Here is a 26,141-nt window from a genome sequence, read left to right as displayed (position 1 = left end):
CTTCCATCTCTAGCGATTGTGTGGTTCTCCTGGGCACCGAGTCACGGGGCTGTAAAACAGCACTACAGGGTGGCAGGGGCCGTTCCGTGTTCCTGGGGCTGAGTATGTTCAGCTGCAATACAAATACCTGCAGCGGTTTTGCGGTGCATGATCCGCGCCCCAGCTTTCCCCAGACTGCGTCTTACATGTGCCACCTCACTTGAAAATATTTCTAGTAGCTTCACATGGCACTGTGCCATGAAACATTAATGTGAACCTCAAAAAAGGAAGTGCTGATGAAAAGGTTTCTGAAGAACTCCACCCAAAGTAGTTGTGATGAAATCGTGCCAGCTCTTTTAACCTGTAAATACACTTTTCATTCTCGTCTTCGATATGATGTTCCTAAATCTTAATAATTTACTGCTGCATATCCATCTCCCCTGATAGTTTCTTAAGTGGTTTTTTCAGTATCTCACCTTCATTAGCTGAAAAGTGTAAAGTATTAGCAATGAGATTTCTGGACTCTTTAATATAATGTTAATATGTGCACCAATTGCTTTAACTGCATATGCATATGACTAAGCCAAAGCAAAACATCAATTCATACAGTTTCAACAATTATATGTAATTCACATATCAATTAAGGTGTCCTTTAATATTTCTGCTCTGTTTTTCACTTTTTCCATAGATATGATTTGGCAAATACTAAAAATTCTAATTTACCAAGGTCACTGGGAGCAGGCGTCACTATGGTGATTTGGGGTCTATAGTCTCTAGGAGCTCGTGTCACCACCTGTGCTGACATTGAATTCTCGCATCTGCAGCTCTGGCGGTGGCCTGCCTCCAGCCTGGCCGTGTGCTAGAGTGGCCTCGGGGGCAGCGCTGCCCCCCTGCCCAGGAGATGGCAGGCAAAGCTGAGCCAGAGTGGCTCTGCCTGAGGAAAACGTTGTTGTAATTGGCAGACGACCACTGAAGAGTGCTACTGCAAATGCTGAAAATACTGTCAACTAATAATTTGGTTATCTCAAACTTGTTCCCACACATGAGCACACGAACCATTCCTTGGTAGCAATGAAGTAAGCTATTTAACAATGGCAGAGAAGTGTTGCCAATTTAGGGACTCTCTAAACACAGACGCAGAGCATAGTTTAGAAAGGAGACATTGTTTATTCTGTGCAGGGTACAAGGTGAAGTTTTCCACAAATAAAGCACACCAATCCTTGAAAATTTGCAATATCTATATATCTATATATGTATAAGCAAACATATAAATCACAGATCATTGGTTACAAGTTACTTAGTTCTCTTATTAATTAGTATTCTACCTTGAATTGATTGAATTATTCTCTTGTTTCTCATGCTAATGTTTCTGCATGCTCACAGTTTTCAGGTAGGTGGGTTTCTTGAGATGGTGGTTCGTGAGTTACTGGTCGAAATCTCTCACTTCGAGACTTAAGAGCCCGTGAATTGGCACCGATCCATTGCATACAAACCGCACCTGCGGCGCCAGCCAGGTTAACAAGAGGCACAGCAGTAGCCAAGAACTCAACAGGAACTTTTTGTCAGGACCTGTAGTAATAGGACAAGGAGCAATGGGTACAAATTGACTGAAGGGGAATTTAGGTTAAATATTAGGAAGAAAGAGTTCCTGTGACTGTGGGAGCTCCAACGCTGGCTGTGTTCAAAGCCTGGCTGGACAAGGCCCTGAGCAACCTGTTCTAGTGGGAGGTGTCCCTGCCCATGGCAGAGGGGATTGAGCCTAGATAAATTTTAAGGTCCCTTCCAACCCCTTAACATTCTCTGATTCTAAGACCCCAGACTATGCAGTCAAAGCCCAAGTTATCCTTCATTCAGGGACGCTCTTTTGAGGCTGTCTGGCCTTTTTCACTGATAAGACACTGTTTCACAACCCCCTTTTCACTCTCTGTAACTCTCTGGGCAAATGACAGTTTCTGACTCTTGAGATGCCAACGTCAGAAGCGCACACACTCGGAGAAGTGAGTCCCATCTGATCACACACAGCACGGTGTGTGCTGGGACTCTGCGGTTCTGGCGAGCGCTGCGAGCCCGCTGCCACCCGAGGGGCAGCGAGGCTCGGCCACAAGATGGCGGCCGCCGCTGAGGGGGGAGGGCGGCTGCCCGAGGAGGCGCCGGCAGAGCGGAGCGGCCGCACCATGGAGCGCCGCGGGAGCGGCGGCGACAGCGACACGGACAGCGACGAGACTGTCGTGGAGGGCTCTGTGCCGGAGAGCGATGTGGAGGAAGAGGAGTTCCGTAGGAGGAGGTGGTAATGCGGTGTGGCTGGGAGCGGCACCTGACCACCTACGTGTGTGAGGGCGGCGGCAGCTGAGGTGGCCGCTCCCGAGCTGAGAGTCCCTTCCCCTTCCCCTTCCCCTTCCCCTTCCCTTTCCCTTTCCCTTTCCCTTTCCCTTTCCCTTTCCCTTTCCCTTTCCCTTTCCCTTTCCCTTTCCCTTCTTTTTTGTTTGTTTTCTTTTATTTTTTGTTTTCTCCGCTCTGTTCAGGGCTGTTTTATATGCTCCTGGACCCAGCATTTCTTAGCTCTGCAAATAGTTCCGTCTATTCTCACACACCTGTTGTGCCTCGGGGCTTATGTCGCCGGACCCACAATTTTATTAACATTTTAGTCAGAAGAAGTGAAATGTCCCAGAAAACAACTCTGAGAAAATAAGCACTATTAAATACAGTTTGTGTTAATTCTATTTCCTTGCAACTTTGCCTTGATGTAATTTTCATGGCATTATCTCTTGTATCCTTTAAGATATGGCAAGGATTTGAAACCACACGCAGACCTTTATGATGGCTTTGTGACACGGTAGTTCTTGGAAATACTTAAAGCAGCGAGGTGCCTCCCTAGTTATGGTTTTCTATGCAGAAAATCACATTACATGCCTTGAGTTTGGGGTTATTTTTACTCTTTGTGTCAGAGTTCTCCTTGAAGTGTCCCCACGGCCGAGGCTGGGATGGGCGCTCTGAGATGCCCTTTGAGTTTATAAGACTGCAATGCTTGCAGCTCCCTAACGACCTTTTGTTTTATTTATTTTGCAAAGGTTGGCTTTTCTTAACAAGGATATTGCTTTAACAACTGAGATAAATATCAATAAAGGTAGGACAGATTCTTTTTTCAGTCTGTGTTGTTTTTTTTCCTTAAACTGTTGCTTTGGATTTTGCTTGAGTCCATGTTTAAACTTGGGTGTTGCATGAAGTTCATATTTAGAACTGTGTGCTCTTTGATTATATTCTAATTGTAGCTCATATTTTAAAAGATTCTTCAGCGTATTTTTAATATTTGATCAGGTTTGCCCTTGAGTTCTCTCATTCTTCCTGTGCACTGTGGCTGAGAATCCCTGGTTTGAGAAGAGCTATATATAGGGATATTGCTTTTATTTACATGAATGCTTTTTTATGTATGTGTTTGTGCAGAATAAAATAAACGGATTCTATATGCATAACAGTTGTATGTAGCTCTAGCTGATTATGGCATTTTTGAAACCCCAGTAATATTGTTAGTATATCCGTTCTCTTTAACATAAAAACTATGAGTTTCTCTTTAACATAAAAAGTTTGAGCAGGGATATTTCAGTGCATTATGTTTAGTGTATCATTAAATACGTTCAGCATGAATGAATGCACACTCATTTAAGATCTTAAAATATTCCATAATAACTCCTGTAGAGCAGGCTACATGAGCAAGCATGTTTTAGTGACATAATAGTTTAATATTACTTCCTTGACATTTTTATATGTTCCATTTGACTTGCATCCTATAGGTTTTATTTCAGTGATATTTCAGACTTGGAATACTTTAAGTGACATATGGTGTTCTTCCAGATTTGGTTGTGTTCCTCTTTTTACCAGTTTGAAGATCTGAGTAAGCCATAATTTTTTATCAACGTGCCCTGAGTTAATTCAAATCTTACCTTCAGCCCATTGAAATCTGCAAAACTCCAATGGCTGTGATTTCCTAATGCTGAACCTTTTATAGTCGCTTAATAATCTTAAGTGAGGAGGGCAGAATCATCTCATTTTGAACTTCCCTGTAGTTGTCCACTGGAACTAAATCCTTGCAACATTCAACATACAGGGGGCATGTCTGTTTGAATGTGTTCAGTTTGTGGAGTGGGAATTTATCTGACAGCTGAGTGGTGAGATATGTCTCTGCAACTGTAATAGATTGTGATATTTTTAGCATTCTGCCTGCATCATATTATATTTAGGAAGTTTGAATTAGAATTTCATCATTCACAGTTTTGTGCATACTTGTATAGTAGTAATTTGGTGATGAGATACACAGTATAAATATTAATTTGATTAGTGTTTTATTAGTGTCAGTAACAACATCTTAGTTTTCAAGCATAGGATCCAAACTTAAGAGTTTCTCTCTTTTTAAACTTTTTTTGAGAGAAGATCTTCATTTCTATGGTCATTAAAGAAATGATGCCATCTAGGAGTATATTTTAGTCATATGGATCAGGCAGGTTACCAAAATTGCAGTTATTAGTTTAAAAAATAATAAGACATAATCTCCAATGAAAAATCAGGGGTGGTCCTGGAACACTAAGTGAAATAAATTTCCACTGCTGGCTTGTTTTATTAATTTCTATTTCATTCATGTAGATTCAAAATCTAGTATGATAGACTATGTAGCCAGTCAAATCCATTGCATATCAGAAGTTTTGATGCATGTAGCTCAGTTACTGAGTTATGTAAAACGTTATGGAACCATGGAAAATTACACAGAAATTAAAACAATCAAAATTATAATTACTAAGGATTTGTTGGATTTGTTGTCTTGTTTTGTTTTTTTTTTTTTTCTAGGAGCTTTTTCTCCAGAAATCTGTTTTATACAGAAATTTGGTGACAACACATATTATCATGAGGCAGAACAGACAAACCCAGTAAGTCCACCAATGGTAATGTCTTCTCTAAGCATATTTAATGATTAATTATTGATAAACCCGCTGGGCATCCCCTTGAGGAGGTCTGGTGGCTTACAGCTGAATTGAACTTCATCTTGTCAGCTACATAGCACAGAGTCTGCAGGAATGTATCAAAGTGTCTTCTCTGGTATTTCATGAGATTATAAACTTTTAAATTTGGGGAACAAGCCCAGGATGAAGATGAAGAAGTTGTGGAGCACAGACTTTTTAATACATTCCTTTCAGGAGCTGAAGGGTAATCGTCTGGGTTGACTGTGCTAGAATACACCCTGGTTTACTCAATATGAAATTAGCTGTGGTCGAGTGATTGATCAATTGCTTCTTTCAAAAGGAATTGATAACAATCCAAAATGTAGAATAAATTGTCTGCTTGTATGATGATGGGGTAGTTATTTTACTCTATGGATAATTCTGCATTCCCTAAGCTGCTAATTAGCCGACCATGTATTTTTTTGTATTAATGTATTTACCATGGTTGGTAGCTTGCCCATAAAACTTCGATTCACTTGAGCAATTAGCTTTCCACCTGCATATGGCAGGGTCATGAAACAATTAGAGACAAACAGGTTCTCTGCTTTTAACTGTGACTGTTACACTGTCTTTAGCTGGATTCACCAGTCCAAAGCCTAAGTCTGTGTATCCTTATTCGGGTAAAAGAGAGTTTTTCTAAAAAGAGCTAGACTGCTTCCTAGATGACAAAAGGTACATTGAAAGAAGACATGCTTTTTACTGAAGTCAATGTTTTACAGCTCATTCTAGAATTGAAAATAAATTTGTCTCAACTGGCAGTGTGAGAAACAGTGAACAAAATCCAAAAGATGCTGTTATTTCAAAAATTTTTCTCCATAACATTATTTTGCTCCTTCAGTGTCTGAGGGTTGTCTTGACTGAAGTTTATCATGATTTTCTAAGGATGAAGGGAATGAGAGAAGTGCACATTTTCCTCTTGCCCTTTCCCCTCTGGGAGATGATCTGACTAGCTGCTTCTTAACCCTCGCCTTTGGCTTCCTGGTTCTCACCAGATTAGCTATTCCCAAGTCATAGGACAAATGCCCAGTCCACTAAAGAAAAAGTCAGAAAAGCAAAGAAACCTAGTATTTTTCACCAAATAGTTTGGGTAATTCTTAATATTTTTTGTTTTGGTGAAACCTGTATAGCAAGACACTGGCAGCTTAGTCATGCACAGCTTGGGGACAGTTTAAAATTTTAAGCTTTTACTGAATACTGTAAGGAGTGGTCTTGGCCTGTTGTCTTTGATACCCATATGTGTACATAGCACCAATGTGGCTCTTCAACCGCTTCAAGAGCCAACATGGAACATGCTATCATAGAAGCTTTCCTTCTGGTTTGTCCTCAGAAATGATCATGTATGAATACAGCATATATGATCACAGCATGTGATTTGATATGAGGTTTGTGCAGAATAAATGGCTGTGAATGTTTTTAGGAAAAGTAACATCTGTTCCAGTTGTTCCAGAGAGTCTTAGCTTTCTTTGTACTTCAGATGGGTTGTGGGAGACTTATGATATGCAGTCCTGTCTTTGATTCCATCATGTAAAAATTGTAATTAAGAATTTTCATCTACCAGAGATGCAGTAGACATATATACAGATTTTGTAGGATCCAGGTTCTTTTCAACAAGTAATTTTCATTATCTGTTAACATGGTATTCTACCATGTTAACAGATAATGAAAATCAGACAGATATAATAATTTTAAGTTTGTGCTTTCCCCTTTTTTATATTTTTTTTTCTTACAGTGTTTGGTAAAGTGCACCAAAAGTTGTTAGGTAACACCTAACAGCTTTTAAGCATTAGTCTTTTTTTGGAAAACATCCAGAGTCCCCTCATATATAAATAAGTGCTCAAATGAGAAAAACTACTGAGATTTTGCAGGAATTTCTTCACTAAAAATGAGGGCAGGATGAAATACTGTTCCCAGTATTCAGTCAGTGGCCAGAAGTACAGTTTGTGTAATGTATATGAGAAGATCTCTTAACCAGTGACCAATACACTGATTTCGCTTAGAACCTAATTTTTTAGCAGACAAAACAGCGTCTTTATCTGAGTTGTAGTGGTAGTTTGCTGATGTTTTAAAGCACCTCTCTAAGCAATGTTATCCAGTTAGAGAGGTTTAGTAGCTGCTCTGGTGTTGTCCTGACCTTGCTTGATCTCTGGATAATGTTCTGTATAAATATTCAGGCTGACTCACCTGAAGGGTCTATGTAAGCAAATAAATAACTTTCTGGGAACTGTCTAATTGCCATGTTTTGGAATTACATCAGTCAATAACTGATGTGCAAACTAAAAAATCTGTTCTGTTCCAGGGAGCCTTTTAGCAGTCCTACATCCTGCTCTTAAAGCAATTGTTAAGGTGTTTGTTCTTGCTGTGTGGCTAGTACCTAGTGTAAGCCAGAGAAATTGTCACATAGTGTCCACTCCAAGGTGTTCTTAGAGTCGTCTAGTGCTGTTAATGTTGTCCACTGTAAGTCAATGATTCATTTTAAAATTGCAGCCAGTGTGTGCATAGTCCACTAGTAATACTCAGTCTTAGCTAAATGGTGCAAGAACCATTCTGCAGTTCACTTGACTATCTTAATCATTCCTAGTTTGCCCTAGACTTTGTATAAAGGCTTATTTTTCCATACTGAGGGAGATCTCTGCATTATTGGCAAAGGTATGAAAAAGAGATCCGAGGTCTTTGTAATAAGGAGTTGGAATTTGGCTCCTGCTGTGACATCAGGGCTCTCCTTACTCACCTGTTCTTTCCTGTGTTGGTTTGTGGTAGCCCTGCCACTCAGAATTGGCTGATATGCAAGTCTTGAAGTTCCTTAAATATGGAATTTATAGGGATATTGAGAACTAAACATGACAGTCTTTGGAACAGCACCCTGTCTTATTTAATGAAAAAAAGTTATCAAAGAAAGATTGAAACTGTGAGTTGAAATTAAAAACCTTGCGTTTTGGTCCTTTGGTCTATAAAACATGTTAAGTTTGGAGCAATTGTATCTTTGTTGCAACAGTTTGTTTTCCTTGTGGATGAATGTTTTATTCTGTAGTCTTTATTTATTTTTCAACATTTTTGTCAAATAGTACAAGTGAAAAAAAGGTTTAAGTGGAATGCTTTTGTTTCTTAGTAGCAATGTATGTAATAATTTGATCTAAGAATTCCATTTCCCAACTAAATTACAGAAGGAAGAAGATAAGGCTGCAATTAAACTGAGAAAATAAACAATTAAGTACTTACTAACTAGTTATGCTTTTTCTTCTTTCAGGTACTTCAAGAGGCATGCACATATGACCAGTCTCAATCTCTACTGAAGTGAGTATAGTGCATCACATAGGAATTCCAGTCAGGCATAATGTAATTAAATAATCCCGTTATACTTCCATTTGTACGTTATTTTATTCCCAGTGTTCTGTTGAGGAACAGTTTTCTTGTTTGCTTAGTAAAGGATCTGTATTTATGTCGGCAGTAGTTCAGTGTCCAGTATGGACCAAGCGGTACTTGGATTTATTTGTGTTGATGGTCCTACCTTAAATGGTTTAAGAACATAACCAACAAGAATAACAGAACTTGGAGAAAACCTTAAAAACTTGTAATAAATAATATTAGGCTTTTTGTTCCTGGAAACTATGGAAAGTTTTCAGTAGAAGATAGATTTATAACACAAATATAGAAAGAAGTAATAAAGAAGAGAAAAGGCCATTTTTTTTTCACTTAGAGAACAAATGTGTAAACATTGCTAGCTCCACATAGGAAATCCAGAAGTCTTATTTATTGCATGTCCTTGCAAAGAAAGGACCTCTAAAATAACTGCAGCTGTTTCCACAGATAGCAGCCAATTCAAACTACTGTAAAAATGTTCCTAAGATGAGCAGATTGCAGTTCTTTAAGAATTTTTTTATTGTATTATTTAATCCTAGGGATTGGATAAACCATTCATCACCTACGCCTCATTTTTCATTAAATTCTGCAGCAGAGGAACAGCAAAATGATTCTGTAGGTATGTTGTATTTGTACAAAACTAGGAGTTGCTCCAGCTGAGCAAAATCATTTGATAAAATAATTTGATAAGCTGAAGGTGAGTATCCAGTTAAGTTTATGCAGAATCTGACTATACATGTTTTTTACAACAGTTGTTCAGTTTTTATAGTCATGGACTGCAAGTTCTGTTTTTGTAAGTATTGTGTTAGGATTGTTGGAAGAAATAACTGTATTCTCATGCCAGTTGTATGTATCAAATTTAAAGTTATTTCATTGCTGTGGAGTTTTCTGACAAGGGTTACATGCCACATGATGCCTAAATACCTTAAAGATGTGTAAGGTAAAAAGGTCATGGAGGGTTCCTACTTGCTTCTTTCTAACATACCCAAGAATCAAAGGCATCTGTAAGAAAAGAGAAACAAAAATGCTACTGTTCCTCAGGTCCGTATGGCATGTACTGCTACTTAAGTTGTCCTTCCATTCCTCAGTGTTCCCAAAAGTGCAGAACTAACCCATCTGTTTTGCTGTCTTCCACTTGAGTTTATTTTTGGTAATCCAACAGAAAAACATTCACTTTATTTCTGATTAGGAAATTGCCAGGGAGTCACATGGATGTTGAAACAAGGTGATGAGATCAGGGGGTTTGGGATCATCGCTATCCAGAGGCAGTAAGGTATTGGATTGTTTTAGCAGTATTGTCTAACTGCACTGTAATTAGAGAGGGCAGAGGCTAGATCTTGTCATGTGAAATGGGTGGCAATTCCATCTCCTGATAGTCTTTGGAAACACAGGACTCTAAATTACAGTGAAGAAATGTGACAGAATAGCTCTGGCATATTATTTGGTGACTAACAGAGCCTAACCAAAGATTTTATTGTTAGTTCCCATTAGGGAAACATGACTATAGTAATTTTTAAGGTTTGAAACTTAAGCCTCAATTAGGAAATTATGCCATTTTTAAGAGATGATAAGAATTTTCATAAGTGGAAATTAAAACTGAAATATTTTTCTATTCTCCTAAATTTAGATATCAAATTGAATGGATTTCAAAAGGATTCAGAAGAAAAGGTAAGCAAGCATATAGCTATTTACACTGACACTGAGCACGTTGAAAACATCTTTAAAGCTAAGCTTTATTTTCTGGTTTTTTGGTAAGAACTGTAGTTGCTAAGCTTGCAGTACCCAAGGGTAGAAGCATGGCAGTGAAAGTGAGGTGGGAAGGACATCATCATGAGACAGAGTCTGTAAGGGCTGTTACTTAAGCTAAAGTAATGAAGACACTCAGTAGCTTAAAATGTTCCCCACCAATGAAAGCTATGAGACAGGCAATGCATTAGGATGATCTCTGAGGAGGAAGAGGTTATCTGTAACTGTCCTTTTGTTTGGGAGAGTCTTACTTGTGGTCAGAAATAGGTAGTTAGCAGAGTTTCTGCTGTGAAAGACTCTGCTTAATGCAGATGTCCTATCATTATGACTGTGTCATCTAGTCCCATTGATTTGTACCTACAAATAAAAAGTTAGGGTTCTATATAAATCAGTTTTACTTGGCATTTTTCAAGGATCCTTTTTTGAGGTTTATGTCAGGGGAAAAGCAGTTCTTGGTAAAATTCACCAAAGGCAGATTTGAGACCAGTATTGATACCAAAATTGGACAGATAGTAACTTTCTAACACAGTTGTGAGTATTTGAGAGCAGTCATTCTTTACTGCAGCAGTGGTCACTTGGAGGATGTGTTGAATGTAGCTCAAAGTGATCCTTCACTCCATTGAGAGCCCTGAGTGTCGGGTGAACAGGCTTTATCATACATACCAATCCTGCACTCATTAGCTATCCCCCTTACTTGATGTACATCTATTACTTCATCTACATAGTTGCACCCCTTATCAGAAGTCTTTGTACGTGTGGTGGTTTGACAGGAAATGTGTTTTTTGGGATGCTGTGTTTGGGCCAATGGATATTCAGGCTTTAATATTGGCATTTAACCTGGCCATTTAGGACATGGATCCACCTCTGAGAACACGGGGTTAAAAGCAGAGCTCTCCGCTGGTAGGGCCCTTTTGGGTTTCCGGCGGGAAAGAGTTCGGGTCTCTCCCCCGGCCCAGCTGCTGGCTGGGCACGGGGAGGGGAAAGCCATGTGGCCAGGAGAGGTAGGCCTGAGCCTGGGGGTGGAAGGGTGGAAGAGAGAGAGAGAGAGACCAGGAGCCATCGGGCAGCCCCCCCTGAGAGACACAGAGAGAGAGAGAGAGAGAGCCGCTGCCTGGGACTGTAACCTTGAAACTGGATAAACATGGGCCTGTGCCGGCAGCACGGCTGGGAAGGAGAAGAAGGGGGAGGGTTCAGCCGGCCGCTTGTAGGAGCTTTTAACCCCTTTTCAGAGAATGAGAACTTTACAGATCATTGACCTCTCCTAGAAGATAGAGTGGAAGATGAGGAAGGAAATGTGCAAGTGTGAGAGAGGTCTGGGCGAGCGAGAGATAGTAGAAGAATAGAGAAGAATCCTAGTGGGAAGAGATGATGGAGTGGCTTTTGCTGGACTCTTTTTGTACAGCCATGGACAGAACCATGTTCCTTGTGACACAGAGACTGCATTCTAGGGGGAGGCAATGGCCACAGAACCAAGAGGGTTCAGTGTTGGTGCCCCTCAGCCCCAGGGGGTGAAAAAATATGGGGGGGACAGGTATCCCAAAGGAGAGATTGTGGGGACAGGTGTCCCAAAGGAGAAAGGTCTGGGCGAGCGAGAGATAGTAGAAGAATAGAGAAGAATCCTAGTGGGAAGAGATGATGGAGTGGCTTTTGCTGGACTCTTTTTGTACAGCCATGGACAGAACCATGTTCCTTGTGACACAGAGACTGCATTCTAGGGGGAGGCAATGGCCACAGAACCAAGAGGGTTCAGTGTTGGTGCCCCTCGGCCCCAGGGGGTGAAAAAATATGGGGGGGACAGGTATCCCAAAGGAGAGATTGTGGGGACAGGTGTCCCAAAGGAGAAACTGTGCCTTTTTTGGAACGGGACAGAGCATCCTTAAAAAAGACAACCCTAGAAGCAGCTCTGGTCCGTGTTCAGTGGTGAGAGCACTGGACATGGAAGGAAGAGGTCACGACGGCAGATGTACTCCGGGCAGTGCCACGAGTGACACAGAAACACATGAGGCTTCAGCTGTGTTTCCAGGGGAAGCCCATGGTACAAGAAGGACTCCTCTCCTCTTGATGAACTGAGGATTGATTGTCTAAAAGGTGGTGCTGGACCGAGAGTTGGTGATTTGAGGAATAGATGCATTGTATTGGAAATTTGGTGGGGGGAGGAGGAAATGTATTTGTAAGGTTTTCATTTTCCCTGTGTGTGTTCCTTTTATCTATAGTTGTAGAGTAGTTAATAAAGTTCTGGGTTTTTTTTTTTTCCTTTCCTAAGTAGGAGCCTGCTTTGCTTATTCCTGATCACATCTCACAGCAGAAACCAGGGAGAAAGTATCTTCATGGGGGCACTGGCATTGTGCCAGTGTCAAACCATAACAGTATGGTTCTTTGGCGTCTTCTTTGGGTGTTTTCAATGTCCTTTTTAGGTGCCTGTTCCTTGACCCCTACTTTTGAGTAAGCACAGTATCATTGTTTTACATAACCTCTGCTTCATCAGGCTTGCAGAACTGAGCTAACATCCTGTTTACATTTTGTATGGCTTCTGTTTGCCTAAGTTACATCCTTAATCTAGTTCTCCAAGACTGTGCTGTTCTATTCCTCTGTCCTTATCAGAGTAAAATGCTGTTTTTTTCTATTGTCCTTATTGTTCATGTCTTCCAGCAAATATGAGTGATGACAGGGTAACATATTCCATCTCAGAACAAAGGGGGAAAAATGAAATCTCTAAGGATATTCTTTTCTGGAAATATACAGCTATTAATATAAAACTATATTAAATGAAACATTCTCATTGTACAAGGTTAGTCCCATAGAAAAAACTCTAAATGCCTTGAAACAGAGATTGCCTATTATTAATAACCTCTGGAGAATAGGCAGATTGAATGCATTGGGAGTATCTCCAGAGAAGATATTTTAGGAGCCTGGAGTAAGAAGGCTGGAAATAATCACTACAGTGGATTTTGCTTTTTGGATATTGGCTGATGTGGCCCTAAGCAAGGTCTGAGTTCTGCAGAAGGATCTGTAGTGAGATGAACCATTGACCATCACAGGCTTCCATGTATTATTTGAAGCAAGGTCAGGACAGACACCTTGACAACCAGCAGTGAGTCACTGAATCGTTTGGTTTTGTGTATCCCTGAAAATACAAAATCTATAAATTACCATCTGTGCCTAGAATTCTGACACCTCACAATTAGTCTTGCTGAGTTTTCTTGGTTTGATGATGTAGCAGCACTGATTTCTGTTGTGGTTGGTCTGTCAATAGTGGGGCCAGTACTGCTCAGTGTCTTCATTAGTGGCCTGGAAAGTGGAACATACAGTATCCTCAGCAAGTTCAGAGATGGTACTGGAAGAAATGACTGATAGACCAGACAGTTGTGTTGTCATTCATAGGGACCTGAAAAGATGGGAAAACTTGGAGGAGAGGAATCTCATTAAATTCGTCAAGGGGAAATGCAAGAAGTTCTGCATTTGGGGAGAAGTAACCTCAGGCACCCGTACAGCTGGGGACTAGCTGACAGGAAAATAGCTCTGCCAGAGAAAGACTTTGGAATCCTGGTGGACTCTCTACTCTGCTCTTGTGGAACCCCACCTGGACTTCTGTGTCTGGAGTTTTGTGAACATGTCACATTTAAGGGTTGAATTTCAGTTGATTTTGGGGATTTTAGAATCTTGCAAAATTTCACCCACTCTTCAACACATGCATTGAGTCTTTTTCTTAGGCTCATACATATACATGCTGTTTATACCATAGTTCTTCAAGTAGAGAAAGTTATCACTAAAGTCTGGATGAATTAGAGAAGTGGTGTAAAAATAAAATGTAATTCAATAAAGAAAAGTAAGAAGTAATCAGTACTTAGAAACAATTTGATGCACATATAAAAGATAGGAAACAGCTGGCAGGGGAATAATTTTTCAAGAAAGAAACAGGGATTTAAACTAGCTTGCAAACTGAACCTGGGTGTATGCAGTCAGATTTCTGCCCTTACTGCTTTATTGTGTGTGAGCTTTATCTAAATCATGTCACCAGTGGTTAAAGGTTTCTTGCATTGCCTGGTATTGCCACTTGCTGGCAGCAAGACTCCAAAAATGCATTGAAAGAGATTTTCTTAGATCCAGTATTACTAAGTACAAACACTATTATATAGAAATGTTATATAGAAAAAATATGATTTAGGCATATGGAGGCATCATATTTTTTTTCTGTGGAGCATTTAAGACAAGGATGGGGAAAAATTAGAAAAACAATTTCTTCATGTAAGAAAGGGTGCTTCTGTTGAATGTACCTCAAAGTGATTAGAAAAAACAGCAGTACTAATTTTCCGAGAACAGTTATGATTTTGTGCTCTGTACTCAGTGTGGAAACCACACCATACAAATTTCTCAAAATCCTAAGGTTTTGAACTTAAGTTTGTGAGACACAAATCCTCTATATCTGTATTGGATCGACATAAACATATAATCAAAAAGTTATTGTGAATATGTTTGCTTTCATTATTTCTGTGGGACAGAAATTTTGGGTGACTTTCTTTTAAAGCCTTATAACAACCTCAGGTTATTTGCTATTGCCATTGGTAATGACATAATATCTTTGACTAAAACAGATTTAGTCTCTTCTGCCCTGGATTTTCACTGCTATAGAAGTCAACAGCTGAAGTTGAAACTTCTTTTGAAACTGAGCTCTCGGTCTAAATCTTGTTAGTATATCGTATGAAGGAAGGCTTTGAGTCTTCTAGGTTTTGCAAAAGTTCATAATAAATATACACATGTATAAAGAAAGAGAGATGACTTCTGAAGTGAATTTTAGTTAAATGCTTTTTAGTAAGAGTTGCTCCATTCTTTTTTGTAAACTTTTTAAATTTAATTTTTAGATATCACGAAAATTAAGTAATGAAGATTGCTATCCAGAAATAAGCCTCTGTCTACATGATCCTGTGGAAGGCATCATAACAGTTCAAGAGGAACAGACACCAGAAGATACAATTCCATGTGGTTTAGATTATTGCCACAGCACCTGCATGACCATTATTGACGCAGATAACACAGTAAAAGAGCATTCCCTTAATAATGATACAGATCTTTCACTGTCATCCCTAGGGAAGATTTTCATGGATGTATTCACTGAACTGAATATAGAGACTAGTGAAGTTGACATCAGTGATTTGTTGAGATACCCTAGTGATTCTGAGAGTCTTAAAGTTAAAAACCCATGGCCTGACAAGTTAGAGTGTCAGGGTCATGCCTGTTCCATTGATCCATCAGCAGCTGAGAGCAATGATGCCCTGCCAGTAGAGCTTGTGGTGCCTCTGAATGCCTTGTCAGGATCGATGGTACAACCTGCCATTCCTCTGGTGCCAAATGAGAGACAGCTCAACGCCAAGGAAGAGCAGCTAAATTCAGAAACCAGTGTTCTGCAGGTAGATGATGACTGTACTCAAATAACAAATGTGATGGAGCCTCGACTTGCTGCAATTCAGGTGGAAGAAATAAATGCCTTCACAGGATCTAACTTGCAGAGCACAACAAATGAGCAAGTATAACCACAGTTTAATTCATATTTGAAATTTTATGTTTATCATAAAAATATTATATGACGCATCCAAATTACTCGAAAACAGGAATCTTAGTAAAGAATAAACTAGCATCAGTAATTTGCATGTTTAAGTAATTTCAGTTGTTTTTGTTTTAAAAGTCCAGTACTTTATTTCCTGTTTGGATGTATTCATGTTATGAAAATAGCTAAGCTTGCTGGGATGGGAAATCCTAGAGAAGTTAATTTATTGACTGATGTGGAAACCTAGAATCAGCCTGGGTTTTTCAGAAACTCCTAGACCGCCTGTACATCTTCTGTGTCTCATGTTCTCTCCAAAACACCATTCTGTTATTTCATTGTAGCATACTGATATATACCAGCCAATTCCATCTCCAGGTTCCTACGGCATCCTGTTCTGTTTATGGTACAGGCAATAGTGTGCTGTTTTCTTTTGTCATAGTTCTCACTGCTGTAAACGCACATGCTTTGCAAGTATTACAAAATAGATCACAGCTATGTCTTTCCTATAGACTAGAAAGATTATTCTGTGGGGATTTTTACACATGTATTTAGAAATGTTATTTATTGTATTTAGTTCTGCCTATGCAAGACATACTGAAAAAACTGAGGTATGCGTTTATGTTCCTGTCTTTCCCTGAAGAAACCAGTATGTACGGATAGAGCATATGATCCTTCCTGTTGCTGCTTGTGCTGTGAAGGTGTTCTGTAGCATGTCATTTCTGTTCAGTAACACCAATGCAAAAATATGGAGAGGAGCATGAAAGGAAAGCCATAGTTTCTTCCTGTTTAGATTATAATTAGGGAAAGAGAAGGACAGATAGGAGACACAGATTTACGCTGCAAACTATATTAAGCATCTCTTGTAAACCTGCAGTGTGATTCTATGCTCTGTATTGTATTCGAATAATCTGGAGCTGCTAATCAGTGATCAGGCATGTAAAGCTGGCTATTTAAGGTAGTTATACAACCCACAATGGCATAAAGCATCCAAAAACTATGAGTTAATTCTGTCTTTTCCTGGTAGTATTAACTGAATATATCAGCACATAAATGTGGCACATTAAATGTGCCACAAAGATGGCTAATTTCAAGGTGCTGAAAGGTCTGTAGGCTAATTGTCTCAGAACCATAGCACTTTACAAAGCTCTTTCAGTAATGTATTGATTTCTGAAATTTGCAGCACAGCTGTGTGAAGATTAATGTATAGATTTACTCAAAATTGCAGTTAAAATTGAGAGGCAGAGTCTTGTGGAAATGAAGATCTCTACCCTCTTGTCGAACAGCAATCAACCTTATCTTTTCTTTGTGCCTTTATCTGTTGTTCTTAAAGGCAGAAGGTAAGGAGGCAAATTACTAAGAAAAAAAAACCAAACAGTTAATTTGTTAGTAACCGTTGAATTTTAACAGTATACTGTTTACCGTGGTTTTTTCTCACCCTTCTTTCTTTGCAGTATTTTTGTGTTGAAACAAGTATCCAAAAGAGGAGAGTCTTTACTGACTTGTAGATGCAATCAGGATGCTGGACATGCCAGCATCCTGATTGCATTTACATGCTGGATATTTTAGTATATGGTCTCTTATAAAGCAAGTGTGGCTTTTTTTTTTTTCTTTGAAATGTTTTCTTCTCCCTCTCTAACCCTGCTCCCAATTGCAGATGTGGATCCATGGAAAGTACAACTATGATAGTTTTCTAAAATAATATATTTGACTTTCCCCAGCTGCCATACAACCATTAATGCTAGGAAAGACCTTTGGGATCATCAAGTCCAATTGTCCAGCCATGAACCACTGTGTTTACCACTAAGCCGTGTCCCCAAGTGCTACAACCACCTGTCTTTTGAACATTTCCAGGGATGGTGATTCCACCACTTTCCTAGTCAGCCTATTCCAGTGCCTAGCCACACTTCCAGTGAAAAAAGTTTTCTTCATATTCAATCTAAGCCTTCTTTGGCACAAGTACAGGCCAATTCCCCTTGTCCTATTGCTTTTTACCGGGAAGAAGAGACCAGCCCTCACCTCACTACAAACTCTTTTCAGGTAGTTGTAGACAGCATTAAAGGTGCTGATAAGAATCCTTTTCCTCAGGCTAAACGACCCCACAGCCCATGTTAACTTGCATTACCTCTTGACTCAGAGGCACCACTTCTCTGAAGGCAGTTCCCCTCTTTAGTAACGTCTCTGCTAAATATGACAATTAAAAAAAATAAATCAGTGCATTCTCCATTTTGTTTGTATTGCAAAAAAAGACTAACCAGTTCTCCCACATCATTGTGAAAGAATTTCTATGCGTGTGTGCTGAGGGTGTGTCCCGAAAGCTTTCAGCATTACTCAAGTATGTAATAAACTAATTAAACCCAGGTTTCAGGAGCTTGAGTGATTCATGGCAGCATGTCCCAGTCACATAGCTAAAACAGTGAATGAACTCAAGCAACTCCAATTAACTTCCATGCAGTGACCTGTCTTTAGCGTGGGATTAGAGTTAAGTCTCTGGTATATATGAGTCATTTAGATTCCCCTTTGCACAACTTCAGATGAGGTGAATCTCTCTCTCAGAGTAGCTCTTCCTCTTTACAAGTGGTGGGGTAATGAGGATGCCTAGTGTCATCTACATGCCTGGCTTTTAGAAGGTTGAAGATAAGTGAAGTGAATCTCAGCTGTAGTGGCTGTAGCTCAGGGATGGTATATCTTTAGAAATAGCTGCTCAGCTGGGAGTTACTGAACTTCAGGTGAAACAGGGATCTCACTTTGTGTAAATTTTCTAGGCTTCTGCAGCAGTGAGATAGTATGGGCTATCTTAAGAAATCTCAAGCATCATCTTATTTTTTAGGATGGGAGCTCATGTCCATAGGAAACTGAAATTAATCTGTTGTCATTTCAAATGTCCAATCAAATAACTTTCAGATAGAACAATTTTTGTTTGCTGTCATCCACCCTAGATTTATATTTGAAGTTGTGACTCTGAGTAGCCTAATTCTTTTGGTAAATTCTGCCAGGAACACATTGCATGGCATACTACTTCAGGATTGCCTCTCCTGTGGTAGCCACTGTCTTTCATACCTGTAGAATTCCAGTTATTCACTGAAGCAATCCCTCAATTCTCTGTGGGCATACAATTTAAAAAAGAGTGTGCTTGGAGCTCTTTTATATATGGCCTTTGTTTTAACTTCATGTCTACCAGTTGCTTCTAATATTTCTTTTTTTTGTCACAGCCTGTGGGTGGTCAGCAGAGAGAGGAAGAAGTAATGTCAGGTTGCTTGGATGCCACCTTTAGTGAAAAACAAACTGGTGAGGGACATTCATATTCAGTGAAGCCTGCAGCATATGGAGAAACAGCCCAAACAGCATCAAGGTAAGTGAGACCTCCTCAGGAAAGTACAGAGTTTGTTTCCTCTCATCACCAAATTCTGGAAGAAACAGCAAGAATGGCTCACAGTGGCAGTATAAAAAGAAATGAAGCTAAGCATTTTAGGTATGAGAAATTTATGCATAATAATTCTTAAATTATTTTATATATATTAATGTAATAGATACAATGCATGTGGAGTACTCATTTGTCATTTGAATGACTGTAAATGATCAAAGAGAAATATTTTTACTCTTTATTTAAAGATCTGGGAGTTAGTTTCTCTCCTGATTTACTCCTTATTCAATACTACCTAAGTTAGCCTGCTATTACAGAGTTCCTTTTGAAATCAAATGTATTCATATTCTTAGCTCTACTATAGACATTGATTTATATAAAGAATATTTTTGTTGATTCTAAGCAAATGTCTTGTCAGTAAAATTCAGAAATCTCCTTCTGAAGACAAGCAGGATCTAGAAGCCATCATATGGCAAGAAATAATTCTGAACGAGTATGCAGAAGCTAATCAAAGGAGAAGGAGCAAGAGAATTGACAACAAACAGAGTAAGATACTCTATGTTTTTATAATACAGATTATTATTTGAACAACTATACTGAATTAAATATAATTCATAATTTTTCCAATATATTGTGGCATGGTTTTATTTTTAAAATATGTTATAAACATTCATTTTAATAATTAAAGTTATAGATAATTTCCCTTCTTCTGTAAATCCTTATATTAGCAACCTAACAGATTAACTTGTTTGCATAAGAATCATGAGATGTTTTTCAGAATGCAATTTTTATTAGTGTTTTATATGAAAAAATACAGTGTGTACTGAAAAGGAGAAGAGAATTGTTTTTGTGCAGAGTGAAAACATAGATCCTCAGAGAGCACTCTCTTTTCTCTTTTGAAGTATTTTTATTTGGAATATTCTTTGTTAGAGGCACAGATTGCTGTTTTTCATCCTTTGAAGGTACATGCAGAGAAGTTCTTGGCCTTGCAGAGGAATTTTGTGGGAGAATAAAGAAGGTTCCAGGCTGGGGGTCTAAGGCCCCTGTCCTATCTTGGTTTTTCCTGGGAGCCAAGGTTGAAACCAGCTCTTTGAGACACATTTTATAAACAAAATTTCGTTCCTATCTGAGATGGGAGGATTCAGAAAAGGGTTGAACTGGGTTGAACTGGTTGAGCTCCATTTGTTTTTCCTTCTGCCATGTAGTGTTGTGTGCAAAATCATAGTCAGAGCAGTGCCATCCCCAAGAATTTACCTATACAAAATGGTTTATTCTATTTTGAATGCCTGCTGTTGTTACCCTGTCCACAGGATTAGAGGGCCTTTACTACCACAGAGCACTCTCTTTTCTCTTTTGAAGTATTTTTATTTGGAATATTCTTTGTTAGAGGTACAGATTGCTGTTTTTCATCCTTTGAAGGTACATGCAGAGAAGTTCTTGGCCTTGCAGAGGAATTTTGTGGGAGAATAAAGAATTTATTCACTCAAGTCTTCACTCCAGCACCTTTACGATTAGGTCTTACCTGTTGGATTTTTTGATTTTTTATTTTGTTTTGTTTTAAGTCCACTCAAATTGGGTTTTCTCATTTTCTTACAATCATTTAAACATCTTACAAAATTTGTAAGTATTTGAATTGTAACAGCTATGTTACAGATCTTGAAAAACATGAAGTCCACTTCCAGTTAACAGGATTTAATTCTCTGATGCAGGATTTTAATTATTCACAGTGGAAGCACCATTTTGATGAGGTTTAAAGTTGAATGACTAACTGCTCATCTATTTCAAATCAACTTGCTATTTTCCACTCAATAAACAAGTTACTGATTCTTTAGCATGGTTTCTGCAGAAAGAGTTGCACTGTCTGTAGAGGTAGCTTCATGGTAAACCAATTTAGCAAGCTTACCTCCCTTTCACATCAGACTTTTTAAGAGCCCATGAGTTATCTTAGTTTGGTAATTCACTCTAAAAGCTGCCCCATAATAAGTTTTGGTTTGGGTCTGCATGTGTCACTTGTTTTGCACAAGGTCAGGTGCATGGAAAGCTCTAGGGAACGCAAGTGGATGTAGTGGGATATAGATCCCTTCAAGGAAGATTTTAATGAGGTAAAGTGTAACATAAAACTGCACATGCTTCTGTTTATGTCTGTGCAGTTTAATCCCTCCTGCACTGCTTGGCTGGTTTAGACCAGCTTTGACTAGTGACTGCTTGTCTTAAACAATTGATGTCTTACAAGGCTGGAAAGCAGAGAGCGACTGTGTTCTCAGCTGAGGGAAACCCCTATCTATTAGATTCTAAAAATCTACTCAGAATCAGGAATTTAAGAATGTTTGGAATTAGTCCAAGCTCACAGTGTATCACAGTGCACAAAACATCAGGCTATGTGAGTTACATCTCTAGAAGAACTATGGGTTTTAATGTCTATTTCTGGTGATACCAAATTGATTTTTGCCTTTCTTACTTTTATGCATTCTCTATATTCTTTACACATATATATGTAGCATTGTAGCCCATTATTGTATTCATAGGTAGTCCTACTATTTTTCCCTACCTTTTCCCTACCATGGTAGGCAGAAAGACAAAATACATTCCAAAGGTTCCAGGCTGGGGGTCTAAGGCCCCTGTCCTATCTTGGTTTTTCCTGGGAGCCAAGGTTGAAACCAGCTCTTTGAGACACATTTTATAAACAAAATTTCGTTCCTATCTGAGATGGGAGGATTCAGAAAAGGGTTGAACTGGGCAGGAATTACCACACCACTTATGTCTCTAATTGAGGATTTTTGTCAGTTATGTTAATTTACTAAACTTACAAAACTGTATTCACCCCATGTGGGGATGTGGATTTTCCATATCTGCCCCTGGAGGCCTCCAATAAAGAACAGCCTTTATATTATCCCCCAAACTAATATTGCCTTGAAAGTGTTTTTTTCATTTCTAGGTTCTTTAAGGCATCACTGGCACCTGGGTGGAGTTTTAGGTCCTGTGAGGCACACCTGATACAGTTTGTGGAGAGGAGCAATGTGTATAGTCCTAGGAGTTTTTATAAGTAGATTAATTAATGGCCTAGGCCTGCACTATGTTTATCTTCAAATGATTCTCCTGGTCTTTCTTCCCTTCTTTCTTTCCTCCTTGTTTTTCATTAGAGGCAGTAGCCAGGATACTCTTCCCTACAGTTTTAAGGGATGTTGGAATAGCAGTGCTGGTGAAGTACTGAGCAGCTCATCTGTGAATTGGAAATAATTTAAGCCAAGCTGAAAAGTGTGATGACTTCATAATGGGAGATAGTGTTTGTTTTGTTAAATACTAAACTAAACATTAAAAGCAGTCTCTTCTAAATTTTACTTTTTACATTTAGACCTCATATTCGCCTTTCATTCATTGCAGAAATGACTGAGCTGGTTGTAAAGTAATGAGAAAAGATAACCTGAGGGAGCTAATATCAATCCTAGTGTAAATACTTTCTCATGAAGCAGAGACTTTAAAAGATAGAAGAGTAAAAAAGAATGGTGCATAAATTTTACTTTTAAGAAAACTTAAATTATTTAATAACTTACTAGTTATTGAAATGGTCACATTATTATTTTAATGCAAAATAGTGATTTTATTATCCATTGGGAAGCAATGCACCTTGCAAAAATGTCATTAGAAAAGAAAAGGTCTGAAGTTAAAACATTTCTACATACTCTTATTTCTGTGTGTTTAATTTCAGTTGGAGTTTTCTTATGAAATTCACTATGACATCTTTTATTAAATGGCCTTATTATTCAATTTGTGATTTTTTTTGAGATTTTCCTTTTTACTAGATTGATTGAACAATTGTTTCTTCAGGAAGCTTATTTACTAACTTTGATATAAAGTGAAGCCAAGATAAGAGAGAAAAGGTACTTCTCTGTGCAACAGATCTTTTACATTATTTTTCAGAACGAGAAGCCTTTGTTAGGAATTCCGTAAATCCAGCTCGTCCCCTTTCACTTTCCACAATCCACAGGAGGAATGTGTATGGTGAGAACTTACTACATAGAGCTGTTACTCACCAAGACATAAACCTTGTACGTAAGATAATAAAAGCCGGTGGAAATGTAAATGCTCAGGATTATGCTGGTAAGTTGCAATTGTACTAAAATACTATTTTCAGTACAAATACCTGCCTATAACTAATAAAAGCATATATTATGAGTGTGTGCAGTGGACAAGACTGTAAATTTGTAACTGGTTATCTGATTATTAAATTTTTATTGGTTTACCTTAGTACTTGTTCATGGGAAAACATGTAGATCTAGTTATAAAAGTGTACAAGAAGAGAAAACTTTGAGGGAGAAGTTAAGCACTTGAAAAAGTTACAAAGTGATGCAATTAGGTTTACATGCCTTAGTTCAATGATTCCATGCATGCTTATCACAAAACAGTCATTAAATACAGTTCACTAAATAATCACTTTCACAGGTCTTAAAGTTGGGGGGTATTTTTTGTCCATTTCAGGGGCCAACTTGAGATTTCAGGATATAATTTTTCCTGTTAATTTTTCCAGGAACTTTGATTTCACGCTTTACATCTTGAGCGAAGTTGAGCACAGCTTTGAATTTTTAAAGTTGTGGTTACTTGGTGTTTTCCATTTTTTCTTTGTCTTGGGCAGGGAAAAAATCTTGATAAAGAGCAACCATCTGTTAATGTTTTGATTAAAGCAATTGGTCTTATCCAGTTTTGTGGGTGTTACTCTGTGTCAAAGACTTCACTATGCCTTAATTATTACTTGGTTGTTTCAAATATAGGACTCTTCCTAATCTGCATTTCTCTGTCTCATCCATTAGTCTCTGAAAAATTTCCATAACAAAAAAAAAAAATTGTTTCAGACAGCTGGCTCTTCTGCTAGAAAACTTCATTCTTACAGTCGTTCCATATTGTGCTAGCAGCTAGGATTTCACAACTGTCCTGTGGGAAAGAAAAAAATCACATTCTGCCGTTATAGACTATTGCATAATGCAGGCATATAATGGACCAGAATTAAGGTTGAAATTCTCTGTCTTCTGGAATATATTGAGAGATAGATTGGTTCAGCAGCAAATCTCAGACTTCTATAGCAGAGACATTTGAGCTAACAGAGTGACTTGTAGTATGTACTAACGTGTGCTGGAGGCAGAGGAGAAAATACTTTGTTGGTAGGGTTCAAACCTTGTGTTGACAGCTGAGAAGTGCTGATAGTGTGGGTTCAGCTGCAGCCACAGTAGGCAAGTGTACTAAAATGCAATGGTTCTAGATTTTGGGGTCACAGCTGCTTGCTTTTTCTGCCTTTGTGTATTTTGCTAGGCCACCATCTTTTCATCCCCTAGATTATAGCTGCTGGTTTGTTTGGTGCAAAAGGAGCAGAGCTGCACAAGATATCTTTTAGTTGTACTCCTTGAAAAGATAAGAGGTTGACCTGGCCCTGCTTCTTTTGCTTCTTTTATTTTCAGTGACGCGGGTGTAATCAGAAAGACTTAACAGACTTGTGTCATTTTGGCACGTGCTTTTGTCTTGGTTTCTTTGGGTCATTGTTCGGAGTATTATATTCTGCCTCTGTGTCTCCTTCTTAAAGCTTTCCCCCAATGATTATCCGTATCTTAGCCTAGTATTTTTTCCTTATTCCTATGCTATGGTACTCTGCTTCAGTACCTTACTGAGTTTTTGGGATCTTCTGTTATTTGTTTTGTTTTGGGTTTTTTTTCCTCCTTTTTATTTCCTGGACATCAGCATGTAGGATATGGCCAGCATATTAAAGATACTGTCTTGTACTCTAAGTTTGAGTCTTGACTCACAGTGTCCTGAGGGATCTGAGAAGCAGTTACACAAAAACTTGTGTTTCTTCTTGATTTGGAGTATGCACAGTGTCCTTGCAGACTCATGTTGCTAATCTCTAGGGATTATTAATTGAATGTGTGGCAATTTCAGTTTTTACAGGTCTTATTACTAGATTAGGTAGAGTATACTTTTTATTGAGAGTGAAATTAGTACATTCCCCTAAATGCAAATTTTTATTATCTCTTTAATATAACAAACCCAGTTACTTGGAATATACAATATTCAGGGTTGGGTTGTGTGTAAAAGAGCCTCGAGAGTTTCCCTCTAGTGAAATTAAGATAATTTTGCTTAATGGGACTAAAAAAATCTTATTAAGCTTTATTAATACACTTATTTAGTATGTGAATTAGGCCCTAAACAAACTTGTAATAATGGAAAATTGTTGAAGATCAAGATTATCCATCAAAATGATCTTCTGGAGGGCATGTTAGTTTCAGAGCTGGAAGTTAGGAAGTGGAAAATGCTCTGTGTGTTTCCCTTATGTCTTTCACCTTGCTTGTTTAAGGACCTGATGCATGGTTATGCTAAATCTAGTTCAAAGACTTGCATTCCATATTTTTCCTAAACAGCTCCTTCATAGAGTAGAATTCATGTGATATCTTGGGTTTTTTCCATATACCTGGGCATGAATATGCAATTTTACTAGGGATTTTTCATTTATTTGAACACTTGAACAATTCTTGGATGGCCTTACAAACATTTTTGTTTGGTAGTAAATACTTAATGTCTTTATTTTGTCACTTGTTTCTTACTTACCCATTTCAGCATAGCCTGGTAAATAAAAGAGTGCAGTGAAAAATTACTTTGTCCTTAAAATAGCATATATATTTTATTCCAGAAGAAGTTACTAAAATATGGGATTAATAATTTCTATTCTGTGCTTTCATAACAGAACTATCAAATCTAAACCTAATGTTGTTACCACAGCATCTATTTCCTCAGTAGCTACAAATTTTGCCAAAAACATGAGATCTCCCAACCCTTGTGACATTCTCATAAACATTTCTTCATACATCTTACTGGAATGCATCAGTTTTTACCATTTCAATATACTCTGTGAAGTCTTCATCAGAGAGAACCTAAAAGTGACATAAATTTCTAGAATTTTTTTCAACCGAATGTGATATACATGTTTTTTTTGTAGGCTTGACTGCGCTACATATAGCAAGTGTGGAAGGCTTTTATGGGATAGCAAATCTGCTTTTGAAAGCAGGAGCTGATGTTAATGCTACACAAAAGGAACAAATAACACCCTTGCAAGATGCAGTTAAGGAAGGCCATTATGAGGTATATCTGAATTGAACACAAAGTGTGATTTAGGAAGAGAAGTTATTGT

General features: G+C 38.4%; 1 protein-coding gene across 1 annotated transcript in view; it reads left to right on the top strand.

Annotated features, from left to right (window-relative positions):
• Positions 1 to 1,997: 1,997 nt before the first annotated feature.
• ANKRD31 (ankyrin repeat domain 31) overlaps positions 1,998 to 26,141 on the top strand; it is a 66,136-nt gene continuing 41,992 nt past the window's right edge. The window contains exons 1-11 of the mRNA XM_054652769.2: positions 1,998 to 2,263; positions 3,048 to 3,103; positions 4,816 to 4,895; positions 8,212 to 8,258; positions 8,864 to 8,943; positions 9,952 to 9,992; positions 14,930 to 15,592; positions 18,822 to 18,961; positions 19,392 to 19,519; positions 22,892 to 23,071; positions 25,950 to 26,092. Of these exons, the coding sequence (XP_054508744.2) occupies positions 2,085 to 2,263; positions 3,048 to 3,103; positions 4,816 to 4,895; positions 8,212 to 8,258; positions 8,864 to 8,943; positions 9,952 to 9,992; positions 14,930 to 15,592; positions 18,822 to 18,961; positions 19,392 to 19,519; positions 22,892 to 23,071; positions 25,950 to 26,092 (1,737 nt within the window). The 5' untranslated portion in view covers positions 1,998 to 2,084. The remainder of the gene's footprint in view (positions 2,264 to 3,047; positions 3,104 to 4,815; positions 4,896 to 8,211; positions 8,259 to 8,863; positions 8,944 to 9,951; positions 9,993 to 14,929; positions 15,593 to 18,821; positions 18,962 to 19,391; positions 19,520 to 22,891; positions 23,072 to 25,949; positions 26,093 to 26,141) is intronic.

Source organism: Agelaius phoeniceus, chromosome Z (assembly GCF_051311805.1).
Source record: "Agelaius phoeniceus isolate bAgePho1 chromosome Z, bAgePho1.hap1, whole genome shotgun sequence".
Lineage (NCBI taxonomy): Eukaryota > Metazoa > Chordata > Aves > Passeriformes > Icteridae > Agelaius > Agelaius phoeniceus.
Note: the sequence above shows the minus strand (reverse complement) of the source record. Positions and strands in the feature narration are given on the sequence as shown.